The following is an 18433-nucleotide window of genomic DNA, read 5'->3' on the forward strand; positions in this document are numbered from 1 at the left end:
TCACAAACAACTGGTTTGTTAGGAATCATCCAAAATGTGATTTTAAATTCATTAGTCTGTTTTAAGTCTTTTTTTGTTTGTTTTTAAATTAATTGAAATTATTTAAAATGATTAACTGTTTTGTTCCTTTTTTGTGTGTGAGCTGATAGGGTATTGCCTATTTCACTGGTGGCAAACAATAGCTAAGACAACCTTGGCTTGATAGTTTTCCCCCATGGTCATTGCAGTGGAAGACAGTTTCCATGGAAGTTCAGAGGGATTTTAACAATCAACACATTAGTGACAAAGGAATACTTATGGACACTGTTCTGGTGGAGCAACATTTAATGATTTAATGCTAATATGGCTTGGGAGGGGGCAGTTTGTTTGCAACTGATTGAATCACACTGAATTCTTCTCCACTGACAAGCCATACAAAAATGACAAGATAATTAATGTATACAATAAGTAAAAAGATTGGTGACCATTGCTCTTATCTCCCATTATGTAATTAGCCCACCACAGCTGTGTTTAGTTCATCACACTACCTGCCATGGTGAATTTAGGATTTTACTGTTCACCATAATTACAGCCCGAAAAGTCTCCTTTGTATTTTAATGCATTTTGTGCTTACGTACAGCTAACACTTTACATGTACTATATGTAGTACTTACTGCTTGGAAAACAAAGCAATTCTAACAAAGTAGATTCTCCCCACCCAATTTACACTTCACGTTACAAGCTTTACTATGAAGCCTAGAAGCCTAAAAAGGTTTGGTTTATAATTAGAAATAAAAATATTTATTTGAGGAAAGTCTGAGGGAAAAAATACCACTTTTTAAATCCAAGAAATGGCATGGTCACAGTACTGCTCCTGTCTGCGGTCTTCACTGTACCTTCGAATGGGTTGAAGTATGGAGCTCAGTATGGAAGCGGACGTTGACCATAACTGTTCAGATTACCAGAGACCAAAAAAAAAAGCTATGCCAAGGAATATTTTCCTATTGCATGGAAAACACTAGTCATATGGCAAAAGGAGTGGAAAGGACAACAAAAGACTTTTCCCTTCCTTTTTTAAGACACTAATAGGTATGCTGGGAATGCTAAGGGTCAACGGTTGTCACGGCTTTGTTCTCTGAATGTGAACAGCTTTAACAAATGCTGGCATCAGCTGAAATTCTATCAGCTTTCAACATGTTAACTTTTCCCTTTATATGTAGACCTTTACAGTTCCATAACAATAAATAAAATTTGTAGTTACAATGCATTTGTCAATTCAGTTTAGGCACAAGGCAACTTCCACGATGAGTGGAGAGATCACAACAGTCTCTGATTGTGCAGAAGCGACACACTGCTTGCAACAGAATGATATGTTCAGAGTATTTCATGGGCTGAAATTCTATCTGAAGATCTTTGTATCTTCACTTCTGATGCAGGTGTTGACCAGTAGCTTTGATCATAAGATTGCATTTGGGTTTCTTGCTTCAAGTGTTTTCTCCTGTCAGATTTGTGTCTTCATATAATGTTAGTTGTCTGTGTCCTTGTGAAGAAAGGTCACCTTCTATATATCCTACCGATAATTCTGGAATTCTGGCATGGAAATAGGAGAAAAATTGTATCAGTAAAACAATTAATGAAAAATTAACAACACTATTATATAGACTGTAGCTATATCATATGTGCAGTGTTGTTGCAGCTATGTCGGTCCCAGCATATTAGAGAGAGACACTCGCTGAGGTGAAATCTTCTTTTGAACCAACTTCTGGTGGTGAAAGAGACAAGCTTTCGAGTTTACATAGAACTCTTCTTCAGGTCTTTTTTCAGTGAATTTAGTGCAAATGAAATGTACCAAATTACTGCATTCTGTGTCCCTCAAGCACATCCAGCAAACAGTGCAAAAATATCCTACTCCACTGATGTGCCATGAAGATGGCCTGGGAAAAACATTTTTTGGTGAGGTTGACAAGATAGCTCAGTCTCCATGCCCATTCCAGCATGGACTTCTCAGCTGAGACTGCCAACTACGATGTTGGTCAGGATGGTAATTCTTATAATGTGGAAACCTGTCTACCAGGAATTGGACTGAAACCACTAAATCCATTTTATCTAGGCAACTGAAAAGCTATTAAAATCTTGAGGTATCAGCAGCAAGATACCACTGATTATATAGAGAAACCAAAACTAACTTATTTTTTCCTCAACTCAAAGGAGAGCTTCACCTTTAGAACAAAACCCTACAATGGAATGGAATGGAACAATTCTTAACAATCCAGTATGGTTTAGAAGTACATGATCACTTTGTCATACGCTTTGTGTTATTTTAAAAATAAATGTCTCAACCTAGCAAAAATGAAAGAACTACAACCAACTAAAGAAACTGATGTGGGAAAAACTGTTAATAGCCTACTCTTTTTCAGAATGGAACTGAAAATTTCCCTCTGTCTGGAAAAATCATGATTTTATATATTGTTTAGGAGGTGGTTGGGGGGGGGGGGAGGAGTAAATATTTGCAACACTCAATTATCAGGTCTAAAAAACCAAACAATTGTTTAAATTTGTCTTTACCAAGACTACATGTTTAACAATTTTCATCTAAGAATTGGACATTTTCTGCAGAAGCTCTTATCTTTTCCTAAGTTATACAAATGATTATTCATATTCTAATTCGCATAATTAAAGGTGCATGCTGTTATATGTAACTAATTAGTACAATCTTTTTCATCAATGTTCAGATTTTAGGTCAATAGGTCAATAACATGCCATCGCTGGTAATTAGTAACAATGGTCAATGATGGGATATTAAAAGTTACTACAGAGAACTTTTTTCCAGAGGGTCTGGCTGGAGAATCTTGCCCGCATGCTCGGGGTTCAGCTGATCGCCATATTTGGGGTCGGGAAGGAATTTTCCTCCAGGGTAGATTGGCAGAGGCCCTGGAGGGTTTTCGCCTTCCTCCGCAGCATGGGGCAGGGGTCGCTTGCTGGAGGATTCTCTGCGACTTGAAGTCTTTAAATCATGATTTGGGGACTTCAACAGCTGAGTCAAGGGAGAGAATTATTTCAGGAGTGGATGGGTCAGCTTTTGTGGCCTGCATCATGCGGGAGGTCAGACTAGATGATCATAATGGTCCCTTCTGACCTTAAAGTCTATGAGTCTATGAAATTTTGTTACCCTAATAGGGTAATTACTTAAAAGTTTAACAACATCATGGTACTTCTTGCTACATGTTCTTTGTAAAAGCATGCAGAGAAATTCAATTCTTATCATGGCATGAAAATCCACCGTGTTGATTTGACAGGACTGTCTTTTGGCAAATTAGAAGGGGCCTATTGTAGTGGTGTGAAATGAAACAAAAATTAGAGGAACTCAGTAGGCTTTTTATGCTTTGAGGTAGAAAAAAACATTTCTTCAATCTAGTTTACAGAGGAAGGAGCTGACTGGGATTGCTATGGCAATGGGAAAAATATCACCAGAAATATCTAACAAGGTTCAATTTCAGTGCCAACTTGATGTTTTGGAAGGTCTCTCAGAGGGTACACAGCTACCTTGGGGTAAATTCCAGGATGCTGCAGAAGGATTTGCCACACAACTTTGACCAAAGTTAATAGAAGCTATGATACTAAATCCATGGACGATGCATCCAAAATGTAATCTCTTGTCTTTGTAAAATGTAAGTGAAAATAAAGGCACTGGAGCCTGACCATGGGCATAATAGCTTTGATGAGCTCAAGTGGCCAGGAAAATACTTCTTTAAAGAATTCTAACAGGAATTTGCAGGGTCAAAAGCAGCTTTTCATTACTTTTTACCAATTCTGTTGAAAAACAGACTGCTATCCCAGTATGGGATCATCAACTGGAGCTTTCAAATGAATGATATAGTAACCACCTGGCTACATGAGACAATACAAACATTGGTTTTTCGTGTGTGTATTCACAAAAAGCTGAAATTGTAGCCACATAAAGTAGGATTTTATTGAAGATGTCTAATGCAGATTGCAAAGACAGTCAAGTAATGCCTGTCAGACAAGTGGTATGATTTAAATGACTGGCCTCAAGCCAAATACCAATCCTCTTCTGTTTGAAATGAAAAGCCCCTTCTGACTATTTGAGTTGCTGTGTGAATCAGCCACGGGAAATAATGAATTGATAATTAAACAAGTGAGATATTTATACCTCTTGAGTATGCACAATTAATCTCTATTATTTTTGGCTTATCTAGCCTAGTCATGAGTAGTTCCTCTGAGGTCACACTATGAAGGCCGCCCGACCCAGGAGGATATATCTGTAGGCAAATAAAAAGAAGCTACCTAAAATTCCTGGTTCTTTAGTTTATAACTAACCCACATCTGAATATTCTTACTCGTGGCTCAGATGTATAGAAGTGCTTAGTGCACTTTAATGAAGAGGCAGCGCCAATTACTCAGAATAATCACACAAATTGTGTTTTTGTTGGCTTTCAAACTTCAGTCAGTAAATCAAGTTAAAGCCATCCCAATGCATTGATGGGACCCTCCCCCCAAACTGATGAACATGAAGAAGAGACGTACCTGGCTGGTGTTCACATATGACCCATAGGGTTGGTAGTTTCACTAAGCCCAGGGTGGCTTCCTGGGTGTGGTGTTGGTGGCTCTGCCGATACGGCAGAAACTTTTTCTTCTTCCCTTCTCTTAAGGCAGGCTGCTTTGGGGTTTAGGTTCCTCTCTGTCACAGGAGAGAAAACAGCCCTTAACATCCTTTGCACTGCTACCAAGAGTGGGCATTTAGCATATTCACAATAGGCCATGGTACTGAAGAAATCTATCCATTTTGCACAGCTTCTGTTTCTGATTTTTGAAGATATTTAGGCTGCTGAAGATTCAGACAAGTGCCAAATGGAATTTTCAAAAGTGCCTATTCATTTTAATAGGACTTAACCACCTACGTGCTTTTGAAAATTCCAATGGGCACCAATCTATTTTGAGATGCCTCAACACCTTTGAAAATGTGACCCTTTGTTACCACAGAAATTTGCTAAACTGGAAACCAAAGAAAATGCACTTTGGAGTTTTCAATTTCCTTAAATGCAAACCAATGAGATTCTGCCCCTGTGCTGAAGTGAGGACAGTGAGGATGACATCATTCAACTTGCTGGACAATAACCATGTTATACTGCCTTTTTGCTGGCCCTCAGCAACACGTAGGGCAAAGGCAGTTGAATTGGCTGTAGTGGTGCTCCTCATCCTCTTTGCATAGTCCTCAAACTACCCACAGTTTTCAGAAGCCTGTTAGCATTGTTAGGTGACAGCAATGTATTCTTCCCCACAAAACTTCCCACGTAACTTTGGCAAGTCATACTCAGTTCCTTACTTACTATCTCTGCAAAATGGGCCTGGGCACACTTCCGCTAAGCCAGGAGAATGTTTGGATGGGTCATCTAGGGTGACGAGTAATTTTACTATATTTCCTTTCTCTTTAGAATGTCAGCCTTTGCTGGTTTGTACCTGGCAAAAATATTCACGCTTGTCATGTTTTTTCGGAATAAGCTTCAATGACAGAGAACTTGGTCTAGTTTTCAAATCATGGCAATTTTTTAAACATGTTACTTTTCCTGTTCTTGAAAACTGCCTCTTCCATGAGCCAAAATAAAATTTTAAAAAACCTAGATGTTTTAAATTTTGTGGTATAATACAATCCCATTGGACAGACAAAGGGACACAGAATTATTATATGCGGTCACTTAAAAAAAAAAAAAAAAAAAAAGGAGTAATTTTAAATGTCAGACCACTACCGCATTTAATTAACATTTTCAGATAATATTTTAGTTGTCAATGAAATTTAACCAAAAATCTGAAATGTGAGGATTTCCCTCTCTCTCTTTGGGGTCTTGAGTAATAATAAAAAAGTCAGGGTTTTTTTTTTTTTTTTTTGATAGAACCAAGGATACAACTGAAGAAATTACAACCATTTAATAATATGCCAACCTGCAGACCCAGCACTGGAACTCTTATCACCTTGCTCCATACTTACTGACTCTACCACTTGAGGTACCTGAAGAACTCTGTTGACTATTGGCTACAGAAATACCCTCTTGTTATTTATAATTAAAAATGTGACAGTTGCGGGCAACGTGCACACACGGTGTCTATTCTGCTTCTGCTTTGGCAAAAATCTTCCAAGAGCGACAATGAGCAGGATTGGGCCCCAAATTGCTGAGAGCAAAATTTGTTAACAACTTTGCTTAAGTACAACCTTTTTTTTTCTACAAATATAGCTGGTCTGTGAGTTTCAAGGAGGCTCACCTAAGTGGAAGCTTTGAGGGGTAATGGCAAACCATTATTTAGCTGCTGGGAGACAAAAATATATTAGGCCAAACTCAGAGTTTCAAAACAGTGTAGTTTTAATTTTAAACAGGGTGACCAGATGTCCCGATTTTACAGGGACAGTCCTGATTTTTGGGTCTTTTTCTTATACAGGATCCTATTACCCCTCCACCCCCATCCTGATTTTTCACACTTGCTGTCTGGTCACCCTAATTTTAAATTGACCTATAACTCAAAAAAAATTGTTTGATGAATTTTCTTCCTCTTTTATAAAAATAATCTCTGTTGCCTTCATAGAAAATATAATAATTTTCAGGTAAAATCGATTTTCCAAGCCAAAGTTGCAAAGGGGCTGAAACGGGACTTCATATTGAAAGCTGGCTGCAACCTTAATTCTAGAGACACTATTGCCTCGCCATAATAACTATGTTCATCCAGTGTTCTCTGAAGGGAACTTAAATTCCATTAAAAGCTGTATCAACAAAACTATGCCTAAAAGTAAGATGTCAAATGTTTGACACAGAGTACTTATGCTCAGTGTCATTATTCACGCTGTCACTTCTAACACATATTCTTCCAGTGATTGTTTTGATATACGATGCAAAATACCACTGAAGGTGAAAGTAAAAATGAGGTGTAAGTTGCCAATATAAGCTGCAGAATACACTAGGTGTCATTTAGAGATACGACACACTAAGCAAACACGAATGTTGACAACATCCACACCTGCAAGACATTTTCACTCAGATTGGAAATGCATCAGATGAGAAATACAATAAAGGACAGTTGTTCAGCCAGCCCAAAGGGAGAAAAAATGAGAACGCTCACCCAATTCTCTTAGGCATCAACCTCACAAGGGAGACAGGTGGCTCAGATGTCTGTTTCATCATTTCTTTGACATAAATGTAAAAGGAGCTTAGACATTAAGGTCAACAGTAGCTCCATTAACATAGGAGAATGGAAGTGTTATCAAGGACTATGTTTATTTTTCAACATGACCTCTAGAAGGGGCATCTAAAGGATGCCACAGATGTGTATTTGTTGATAAGAATTAAGAAAAATGTACATTGCAGAGACAGAAGTAAAAGAAAACCAAGTATGTTTCTCTAGTTGTTTTCCTTAAAGTCACATCAATTTACAAAGAACTCCTCACTTTCTCGCCTCCTTGTAGTGCATGTTATTTCCTTTTTTTTTTTTTTTTTTTTTTTTTTTTAACGTGAATTGTGAAAGACAGAAGAAAGGAGGATATATGAAAAATAAATTATGGAATTATTATTTTTTTATATATTTTCTTGTATAAAGTATGCAATAAGTAGCTACACCATTACTCATAGTAATATATACTGTAATTTAAACTTAATTAAATCCAATCAAACTTACTTGCCTCTTATAGAAATGTGTAGGACTAACCTTAAATTACAGACCTTTTCTTTTTGCTAAAATTTCCATACTGTTAAATGAGCATATGTTGCAAATCAAAGCAGGACATTCCTCAATCTTTTCCTTAATGAGTCTACTCTGGATGCATAATGAAGAGATGGCTAATTGCAAAGGAGCAAACACAGGATCAAAGGATCCTAAACCTATTTTATTTTGAACAGTCCCTTGCTTTTCCCAAAGTATGTTAACATTTTTACATGAAGGCAAATATGTTTCTAATAAATTGTACATCTGGTTAGTTGCTGTGTATGTTAGAAGAAAAAATGCAAATGAAAAACATGATGCATGCAGTAAAGGGGACTGCAAACTGTTACATGAGTAAAACAACCCCCTAGCTGTGACAGCACAGTGGTAGGTAGCCTACTAACCTCTGACTTGTTGCTCTAGACTGAGGATGACTGCCACAGCCTGGTGAAGAATAAGCAGTTTTGTTTGTGGTTTTTCACTCTTCAGGTGAAGCTGACACATACGGCCAAGTTCTTTAAATGCCTCGTTAATATCTCGTACACGCAAGCGTTCTCTAGCGTTATTTGCCATTCTCCTCTCTTTCTCTCTTTCTATCTTCTGTTCTGGGTTTAAGTCTTCATCTTCATTAGTACTGCTGAAAAAAAACCCAGGGAAGGTAAAAGTTTGATAGATATTTTGGAGGTCAGGATCCATTTTAACAACAGGTATAAACATCACAAGTGTGTTTGGCAAATGTCATGGCTAAAATATCCACGTTAGATCAGAATTCCTATTTGACTCATTTTATGCTCGTATATCCATTTAACTGTGAAAGCATATAAATGGTCTCATCGGAAAAAGAAAAGTGGTGATTTCAAATTGGCACATATACACAAGCAAACTGATACAAATATATATATTGCTGCTGCCATTCTTGCCACCTTCAGATTTCCCTAAAAATATGCATCTCAATGGCTTTTACATAGCTAGTTCACACTGAATTAAGTAAAATTCATATGTACAGTGTCCATACATAGCACACTATTTCCAAGAATAATGTAGGAATACACTGCACCCTTGGCGAAGCAATGGTACATATAGCAAACTTGCTGCCTACTCATTGGTTGGTGGACTTCCCAAATTCAGAGTTCCCCAACCATCATTTCAGGGATGCATAAAGCATCTGTAATAGATTTTGAAGGTTTCCAACATCTCAACTGCATTCAAAAATCATACAAATAATTTTCAACTTAATAAATTCATACATTTATGAAAAATATGGTTCTTTCCTATTAAACATTTATTTGTGCAGTTTTCAAAAACTTTCCCCTTTTTATCATCCATTGCAGATCTAGTGGAAATTTTGCAGCTAAGGACTTCTTTATCACTCCACTCCAAACTGTGATAACTATATAGCTGCACACTGTAGAGAGGACTATGATTAACTTTAAAACTGTGTAAAAATAAGATTTCAAAATCTTCTGCTGATTCCTCTGTGCATTATTAAAATGCCAATGTGTAAAAATACCATGTTCTGCCTCTTGATATATGCACATTCAGTCAACATTTTAAAACACAAGCTTATTAATATAGGACAAAAAGGAAGCTTTGAGACTGAATCTAAAGTTACCAATGGTTTACAAGCTCTCGCTGCTATTGGTAAGGACACAATATGTAAAATAGCCTGCACTTTAAAAAGAAGCAGAGTAGAGTCCTTTGCTGGCATACCAAGATCATACCTCGTTCTTCCTCTAGATGAAACTTTGATATCCTTTTGGGAGGATTCATCATCTGATTTCATGTCATCAGATGAGGGAGGTTCGTGTATATTTTCATCCTTCTCCTTATGTTCTGACTTGATTTCTGCTGGACCTATGGCCACAGACTGGCTCTGCAAGCCACCTGACAATGCTGCAAACAAACACAGCTCAGTATAAATTATACTCAGGAGAACAGCCCCCCTTCATGCTGGAAAATATTTTATAAGTAAATCACAAGCGAGTTTCCACCTTGTTGTTTATTAAGACAGAGAAAGTGGGGTGGGGCAAGCTTTGGAGAGGCCTGGAGGTTAGGGTGTGAGGTTGCATGGTAAGGAAGGTGAGACAGGGATAGGCAAGGAGTGAGGGTGGAAGAGGACTGGAGGCGAGTGGAGAAGAAGGAGGTGGGCTAGGAGGTCAGTGGGAGGAACTGAGCAGTGGCAGTGTGGATATGAGAAGGGTTCAGGGACATACTGTACTTGACTATTGTGTTGGGGAGAAGGTAGCAATCAAAAGGAGTGGCTGTCACGCATATCTGGCAGTAACACTGTAACCTTTTGATCTACCCTACTAACAAGGCACATGAGCTCTCTCATGGAAGAGAACCATTAACCTCAGATAAATACACTCTTTGGAATTTATTAGACAAAACTAATTCGATAGTATAATTGGTAAAGTTTGACAAAAATATTTCATAAGTTTATGATTATGTCTCTGAATTTGACCAAATTCACTACTGTTTGTTTTTAACTCTTAAGGTAAGATGTACCAAATTCAACTGTTACTATATCATTTTCTCTGAAGAACCCTTGATTTTGGAATTCACTCCCCAACCTCTTGCTCAAAAGTAGCCTAAACTTGTTGACCTTCAGAGCATGTTGCAAGATCATTTACTTACTCTGGCGTTTGGGAAGGGTTGAGATGCTTGCAGGTGGCTGATGAATTTTTACTTTCCTATATTCAGAGGAACGGCTGGTAGATTTATGTTCATTCGGGGTTGATCCGGTTTGACTATCATGCTTTAATCTTTGAGTTTTGTATATTTAAGCTACAGGCAAGTGCCTAGAGCTTTCACATATCAGCACTCTAATTATAAACGGAAATGATTTACAGTACTGAACAAATCAGTTCTATCCACTGTTATGCATGAAACCTAGGTTTAATGCTCCATACACAGAGTGTGAGGCTCTGGGAAGATTATTTAGTATTTAGTGAAAAATGTTTCCTAGGGAATACAATGACACAAGACATCTGATAGAGAATACTGGATTGCATTTCAGGAGTATTATTTGGCATACAATTTAGAGGTTTGGTGAAAGCATACATCAGCATACAAAAGCTTGGGTTAGGATTAAGGCAGCTTCCTGCAGAGGTAGAAGTATACATCAGCGGTTCGTGATAGAGCTGATGGTGCAAAAACAGTGGGAAAGAATGTAAGCAGTTATTGATCAAGACTCCTGTATCAGAGCTAGTCACAGCACAACTATTTGCAATCTAACAAGCAGAGCTGACAGAATAAAGAGGGCAGGACCGGATCTACATGATGCTTTTGAGCTCAATATATACAGATATATTTAGTGCAGTAAGCGAATCCTGCACATTAAGTATGAAATGCAAACCCCAAACAGCGCAGGCATGCTGGTGCACGAATTGCCTTCTTTTATATGGCCTACTTTCCAAGCTAAGAATTGAGGCAGCCTCCCCACAGCACTTTAAGGCTTTTTGTCTTTATTGGTCATGTGTTGAAATACAGGCTTGTTGTGTATTATACAAATCACATGTGTCAGACTCCTCTGGCTGATTTACAAATGGCAACCAAGCGCTGCAAAGGAGTTCTAGCCAGTTCACTTCAGCGGGAAGAATGGTGGCTGTGATGTGAGGTCTCACATGGAATTTGGATCAGGGAGTGGCATGAAACAGGGTTATACCTGAATTCCTGTAAGAATCCAGAGCTTGGTGAAATTGGTAATCAATAGAAATTAAGTCATATGTCACAAATTACGTGCATCATCCGTCTTATCTATGTATTTATGCATATTTACCTAGATCTATAGCATTCTTGTCCCTGGATTATTAAAAAGCCTAATTTACCACTGAATAGTACAGTACAGTTACCTCTGTAATTTTCTTGTGTTTTATGATTTAGTTCTGTGCTCTGAGCAGACACTGTACTGGGCAGGACTGAATGGTTGCTGTTGAGGCTGACACTTTCTTCCCGATGAGTTCCAGCCTAAGGCAAAGAAAAGCAAAACCGTTCCCATCACCAATTTAATCCAAGGAAATAATCCACACTGTAAATTTACACTCAACATTGATGTAAAATACAGGGTGTTTCTACAATAGAAAATCAACACCTGTAAGTATGTTGATAGAGTGTTAAAGCTTTTTTAAAAATCAAGAATTGTAGTCTAAAATATTGTGAAATGAGACATCAATGTGGACATACTACATAAGGCAGATTTTCTTTCAGGTGAAATATTTGTAAACTGTTGCCTAGTCCTTTACATAGTATACAAAGTGTTCCAAAATGCCACACTTCGCATATCCAAGATTAGATCTACTGATGGATCAACTCATGTGAATAAAATTATGCACGTGCTTAAGTGTTTGCAGGATTGGGGCCTTGAGTTATGGGTCAGCAAAGGAAAGCTATAGCTGAAAGAGACTATATACTGGACTAAACCAGGGGTTCTCACACTGGGGTCCGAACCCCTCAGGGGGTCGTGAGGTTATTACATGGGGGGTTGCGAGCTGTCAGCCTCCACCCCAAACCCTGCTTTTCCTCCAGTATTTATAATGGTGTTAAATATATAAAAATGTGTTTTTAATGTATAAGGGGGGGTCGCACTCAGAGGCTTGCTATGTGAAAGAGGTCACCAGTACAAACGTTTGAGAACCACTGGACTAAACCACTGGATTACCCCATACTGGATTAGATAACTGTTCCAGGCAGTGACCAAAACCCGACTATAATTATACAACAGCCTAGCGAATTTTCAGAGTCATACCATGGAACAGGGATTTTTTTTTTTTCCTGAGGCATAAGATTTGATTTCCATTGGATCTGCTTTAGTTTGTGTAGCTGTGAACTTTAACAGTCATAAAATTGTGTTCTTTAAATAAAGTCCTCCTGAATTAATGGTCTTGACCTCATGTGGCAGGGATTTTTTTAAATCAGCTAAACCCTTGTTCTTGTTTTATGAAATAAGATTAAAGAAGAACACAATCTATTTTCACAATACCTTTATTTTATATACCTCGATAAGTACTCTCATTCTCCTTTTCCAAATATGGTAATATCTATCAGTCACATTACAGTATGTGATCACATGAAAGAACACCAGTGTCTCTATCTTCATTGTCCCTCTCAGGACCTTTTCATTCTTAAAATGAGGTGACTAAAACTGAACCTACTTCTAACAGCTGTGGGCCTAAAGATGAGTAGTCTCAAAAAAATTAATTCAAGTTTTGCATGAATTTGGACTAATGATACTTAACACCTATGTACATGAATGAAGGAAATACACATTTAGATTTAGCAGGCAAATTCATTAGAAAACTGCTAGCCAGTAAGGAAAACTCTTCATTGCTATCCATTTAAACATTTTTACCTTAAAAATTTACATTTAAAAAAAAATTATAAAGAGGAGATAACGAGAAATGCAACCAGAGTTTAAAATCATCTGGAAAACTGGTTTATTAAAGCTTCAATTTCTTGACACACAAGCCTTGGGAAACATTTAGTTTTAAAACAAAAACCAAAATAATGCAATTAACAGTAAAAAAAAAACTAAGAGGAAAAGACCAAGGATACTGTCATTATTTTATACTTACAAAAATTGGCTACAGATGAGGCTTTTTATTGCAACAGTAGCAAACATGTCAACTAGAAGATTAAGCCTTTAATTAAATAGGTTTATTGCCTGGAGTTACACATGAGAACCACTGTTTTTCAATAAATCCTTCAATCCTAGTAAACTGCTGAGCTTTGAATCCCTCTTGAGTAATTAATGCAGCTTTTACCTTTCATGTCTTAGTATGGGTTTTGCCCAGAGAGAGATAAATACCCTTATGCAAGTTTATCCTTTGTTTAATATACACTATTTTCTGTGAGCTAACACACAGGAACAAGAAAGGAATTTAAAAAAAAGTAAGCAAGCAAGCTAATACCAGGTCATTCTGGTCTGTTATTTGTATCTATTGTTTTGTATCCAATAATCCATCACACAAAGCAAGATAGCTTGGCACTATTTACAGTGTATTTTCTGAGAACGTGCATTGTCTTTCGTATGTACTAGTGTTTATTTATGAGAAAAGTTCTACTGGAGATACAGTCATCTCAGTCCTGCTCACACTGCAGCCAGTGCAAATTCTGTGATTGATTTCAGCAGGAGCATTGGCAGCCCCAGGCTCTGAAAATTCAGCCTACAATACAAAACAACCGTCTTCACAAAAAAAGAGAATGTGAAACTCATTCTTAAAAAAAAAGTTTTTAATATAAGACTTTGCAATATACTGCCCTGAAGGTTTTGTGCTTTTTTCAGTCTCCTGGTTATTCTTAATCCTAACACATGAGGGTGCTTTTATTCAAGCTACAGACATCAGATGTCTTCAGGGGCAAGTTAGCTCCAAAACCTATTTACAAAAAAATCTTCAAGCAATGTACAAACATAACATAACAGCTGCCAGATTCTTGGCAACTTTAAAATCTAGGCATAATCTAAAAATGACAGAACAATAGATCAATTCTGACAAATTCAGAAAATAGACTGGAAATAAAAAAAGCTGAATCTAACACTATGTTCCAGTACCTGGTAATGTATGCTCACAAAACTGAAGCAAACAACTGAGGCTAATGAGCTTCGTAGAAAAATTTTACTTCAGGTATTTCATATTATTAAATTGACCAGCACATCAAAAATGTGTTCATTTTGGTCTCAAGTATGTGATGTAAACTGAATGTATTGGACAAAATTTTAAATCAAGATAGGATGTTCTTCTAAAAGATCTGCTCTAGGAATTATTTTGGGGAAGTTCTATGGCCTGTGCTATAAAGGAGGTCAGAGAAGATGAGCACAATGATCCCTTCTGGCCTTGAATAATCAACTGAATTAAAGTTAAGAGTGAGAGATGACAGTTATACATAGTTGATTAAAACACAAGTTATCAAGAACAGTACAGGTAGGTGAACTTTAATTAACTTTAATTTAATTTAAAGATAGAGCCCCAAGCAGAAATGCTTTAGATCCAATATAACAGCTTAATTTTATAAATTGTACTCTGCTTCTCTCTCTCTCTCTCTCTCACGGCTTTCATATTAACCAGACAAATCACCCTCACACACCCAAACACTGGAATTCTAATTAAAGGACTGATCCTGGGAAGGTTTCAGTCAGAATCTCCTAAAAGGTGCCCAATGCCTTCAATTCCCACTGACTTCTATGCACGTAGTTCATCAAAAGGCTCGGACCCCCTTAAGGAGATGTGAAAAGCTTGCAGCCTCTTAACTTTACTTTGTAATTGAATCCTAACTCAAATGATTTCACCTTTTCATCCCATCAGCACTTTTAATGCTTTCTTTGGTTGGTGTGTGTATGTTTTCCCCCTTTTTAGTAAACGAACATTGGGTATATTTTTAAAAATAAACACTTCAAATACGGATCCTTTGTTAAGACTCTGCAGTTCCCCTAAGACTCCCTAAGGCTGTTTCAGTATTTTTTTTGCACTTCAGCTACAAACACCAGTTACAGAAATACATTTAAAATAGTATCTTCATAAGAAAAACAAAAGCATTTGCATTGCAGTGGAAGTATTTCCCTGTATTTACACATGTATCACAAAGCAAAAAAACAAAACCAACAAAAAAACCCACCATCCTGTTACATCACACTATAGCAGAATGGGACTTGTTTGAAGCACGCAATCTGGAATATTTCAGCATAATGAAGTTAGCAGAACTCTCTCTTTGTAACTTGATTCCTCTCACAAATGTTTCTCTTCTATTTCCTGGAAAATTTAACTTTCACAGTCACTGTTGTCCCTTTTAACCCTTGCTCACCATATCCCTCAAGCTTTTACTCTAATCTTTATACCACATTAGAATGGGACTGTCCACATGCACAACAGGTGTACAAACAGTTCTTTGTCTCAGTAGAGCGGCCTGTTCACTAAGGCCAGATAGGATGGCGTTTTAATTGTTCGGCTCATTAGCATACAGCTGACAGCCTGCTATTTGAGTGAGGAGGGTTGATCCTCATGCAATACTTGTCTAATTTCAATAATTGTGAACCTTCTCTTCAGAATAAAAGTCAGACTCCAAAAAATGACATCATCTTGCCTTGTGGATTCTCCTTCTACATTGCTGTACTTACACTATGGCACTCGTGGAGGGACTTGTTTGCATTTAGTTAGACCAATGGGTTTAGTTCTCACAACAGAAAAACGTTAAGTCTAATGAGTTGCTCCACAGTGAGAAGAATAAAACAATGGCAGAAAATGAAAAAACCTGCATATGAGTAAAGGTGAACTAATTCTAGATCTCATTCAATCTAGCTGTTTAAACAATAGTGCATGGACTACTGATTATCTCAAGTACGTAACTTTAATCCACATCTTGATTATTTGTGCGTCCCGAGGCAATTCTCCTAATGTAGTTTTTTGAAAGAGGTGCTCTATTATAATTAAGGTGGTGCCAGTATGTCCATTATAATGGATTTGCAGGATTTAATTTTTCAAACAATAAAGGATTGTTCTGAACTTTAACTTAGAAGTTTTCATGTTTACTTTTAAGTAAATCTTAAAGATACTTCAATTTCTCTTTATATTCCATTTTTATGTATTGAAATCAATTGACCAAGACATGCTTTATGACTCTGTAGCTGAAAAACAGTTTCAGTTTTAGAAAAATCTGGGAAGCAATCAACCTAAAATGTAATACAAATATTTTAATATTTTTCAAAGTAGTTTAGGTATTTACCATGTGTGGTAGATGCATTACTTTTTTTTGTTATCTATACAAAGCACACAATCTATCACATATTTTCACTACATTGCAAACACAAAAGCTCCCAAAGACACGTTGAAATCTATTGGGTAAATGGGGGTTTTAAAAATGCTCTTTAAAGTATTTACATGATATAGAGCAATTATTATGGTTTACTGAGTGAATAATATTTATTTTAAAATGTTTCTAAATACAGGCATAGGTGGATAATCCATTCATAACATGTATGTAAACACTGACTATTTAATCTAAAGTTTCTTATAGTCAAATTTTTAAAAAACGAGTTTGCAAACTGATTTGGATTAACCCAATATGATTTAGGAATTTAAATGGTGGGCTGTAGTAATCCTAAAGGGCCATGGAGAAAAGTAGATTTCTGCAGAGTATTTTTGATGATATAATTAATGAAAAAGTAGATGAAACAAAAAACTGTATTGGACTATCCTAAGTGGGGAAGATTTAGAATGATATGTAGGGAAAGAAACCCATCTCTTGTTAAGTATAGTTTTGCTTCACATGCTTCACTCTAAATAATAAATTCAAACCATGAGAAGGCAGAACTCACAAAAGCTGGGAAACTGAGAATTAGTCTTCACCTACATAGATAGGCCAGAGAGTTGAGCTGGACAAAGTATCAGGGGGTAGCCGTGTTAGTCTGTATCCACAAAAACAACGAGGAGTCCGGTGGCACCTTAAAGACTAACAGATTTATTTGAGCATAAGCTTTCATGGGTAAAAATCCCACTTCTTCAGGTGCATGGGTTTTTTACCCACGAAAGCTTATGCCCCAATAAATCTGGACTAAATGGTTTTTGAACTACATGACCTGGTCAATTTGGCCACAACCAAGTTTAAACCATGCTGAGTGCAGTTGTTAAACTCAGCAGAGACACCTGATGGAGCTCAGGAGTCAAAATTCTACACTCAGGCCCAATTCCACAAGTTGTTCCATGTGAATATAGTCTCTATAGAGTTGCACTGACACCAATGGAGACCTGTTCAGGGACAGGGGTTGGTCTGGACAGAGCAGCTTGCAGGACTGGGGCCTTAAACTGCCCTTTGGTGAAGAGGTATTACAGCAGATATGGTACATCCTGCAAAGATCACCCACTCTTCGGAGATTCCTGTTGCACCTGGGAACAACAGAGTGAGCTAAGAATTGATTTTCATCCTTAACTCAGTTTCCTGGCTTTTATCAATTCATGCTGTGCCCTTTCCATTATATTACAGACCAGTAAATAGAAAACACACTAACTGGTTTGAATAAGAATCGAAGAAGTATTTCTTCCTGTTTACAAGGAAATATTACATGAAATAAAAAACAATCCACTGCAAAGGCCATATAATATTTGATGACTTTCAGTTATTAAAACATTTCCTTGAATAAAGACCACAGTAAGTGTAATGGACAGCCCTGCAAAATAGAAACCAAGGACATTCAGAGAGCAGGAAATGAAGCCAACTGGAGTTTTAAAATAAACCTGGCTCAAAAATTAAGCAAATGTTAAAATAAAACCATGTCTGGTTACACTAATTACATAAAAAGGAGTTAAATTACTCATTTCCTAGCTTCTTCTGCCAAGATCATCTTCTAGGGAAATTTAATTTATTATTATTATTAAAGAGCTAAAATGTCTTGTATTCAGATTTTGCAGAAGATGAGGTTTCATTTACTGCTAAATCCAGATGAATATAATTCTTTGGGTAGAGAAATACAGTCCAAATCATAAAAACCTTATCAGTGTTGATTTCTTCCATTAACATATGCATTTTGTTGGCCGATAAAAGCTCATTATTTCCTTAATATAAGTTTTATGGAAGGTTCCTCCAAAAACATAACAAAGAGATAATTAGTTACTAAACAAGCGAACAAAGGCCCATCTCTTAAAACCCAGTACACACGTCACATAAAACTCTCTCTCTCTCATTAGAATTTTTCCTCCCGTTTGCTTGTGTAGATACCATTTAAAAAAAAAGAAAGATAAAATAAATAAAGCTTTCCAAATGAACA

General features: G+C 37.0%; 1 protein-coding gene across 1 annotated transcript in view; it reads right to left on the reverse strand.

Annotated features, from left to right (window-relative positions):
* Positions 1 to 1492: 1492 nt before the first annotated feature.
* Positions 1493 to 18433, reverse strand: part of TCF12 (transcription factor 12) — a 315099-nt gene continuing 298158 nt past the window's right edge. The window contains exons 18-22 of the mRNA XM_065412643.1: positions 11535 to 11649; positions 9402 to 9564; positions 8085 to 8317; positions 4525 to 4678; positions 1493 to 1569 (exon numbers count right to left, since the gene is read on the reverse strand). Coding sequence (XP_065268715.1) covers positions 4536 to 4678; positions 8085 to 8317; positions 9402 to 9564; positions 11535 to 11649 — 654 coding nt within the window. The 3' untranslated portion in view covers positions 1493 to 1569; positions 4525 to 4535. The remainder of the gene's footprint in view (positions 1570 to 4524; positions 4679 to 8084; positions 8318 to 9401; positions 9565 to 11534; positions 11650 to 18433) is intronic.

The sequence above is a fragment of the Emys orbicularis genome, chromosome 10 (genome assembly GCF_028017835.1).
Source record: "Emys orbicularis isolate rEmyOrb1 chromosome 10, rEmyOrb1.hap1, whole genome shotgun sequence".
Taxonomy (NCBI): domain Eukaryota; kingdom Metazoa; phylum Chordata; order Testudines; family Emydidae; genus Emys; species Emys orbicularis.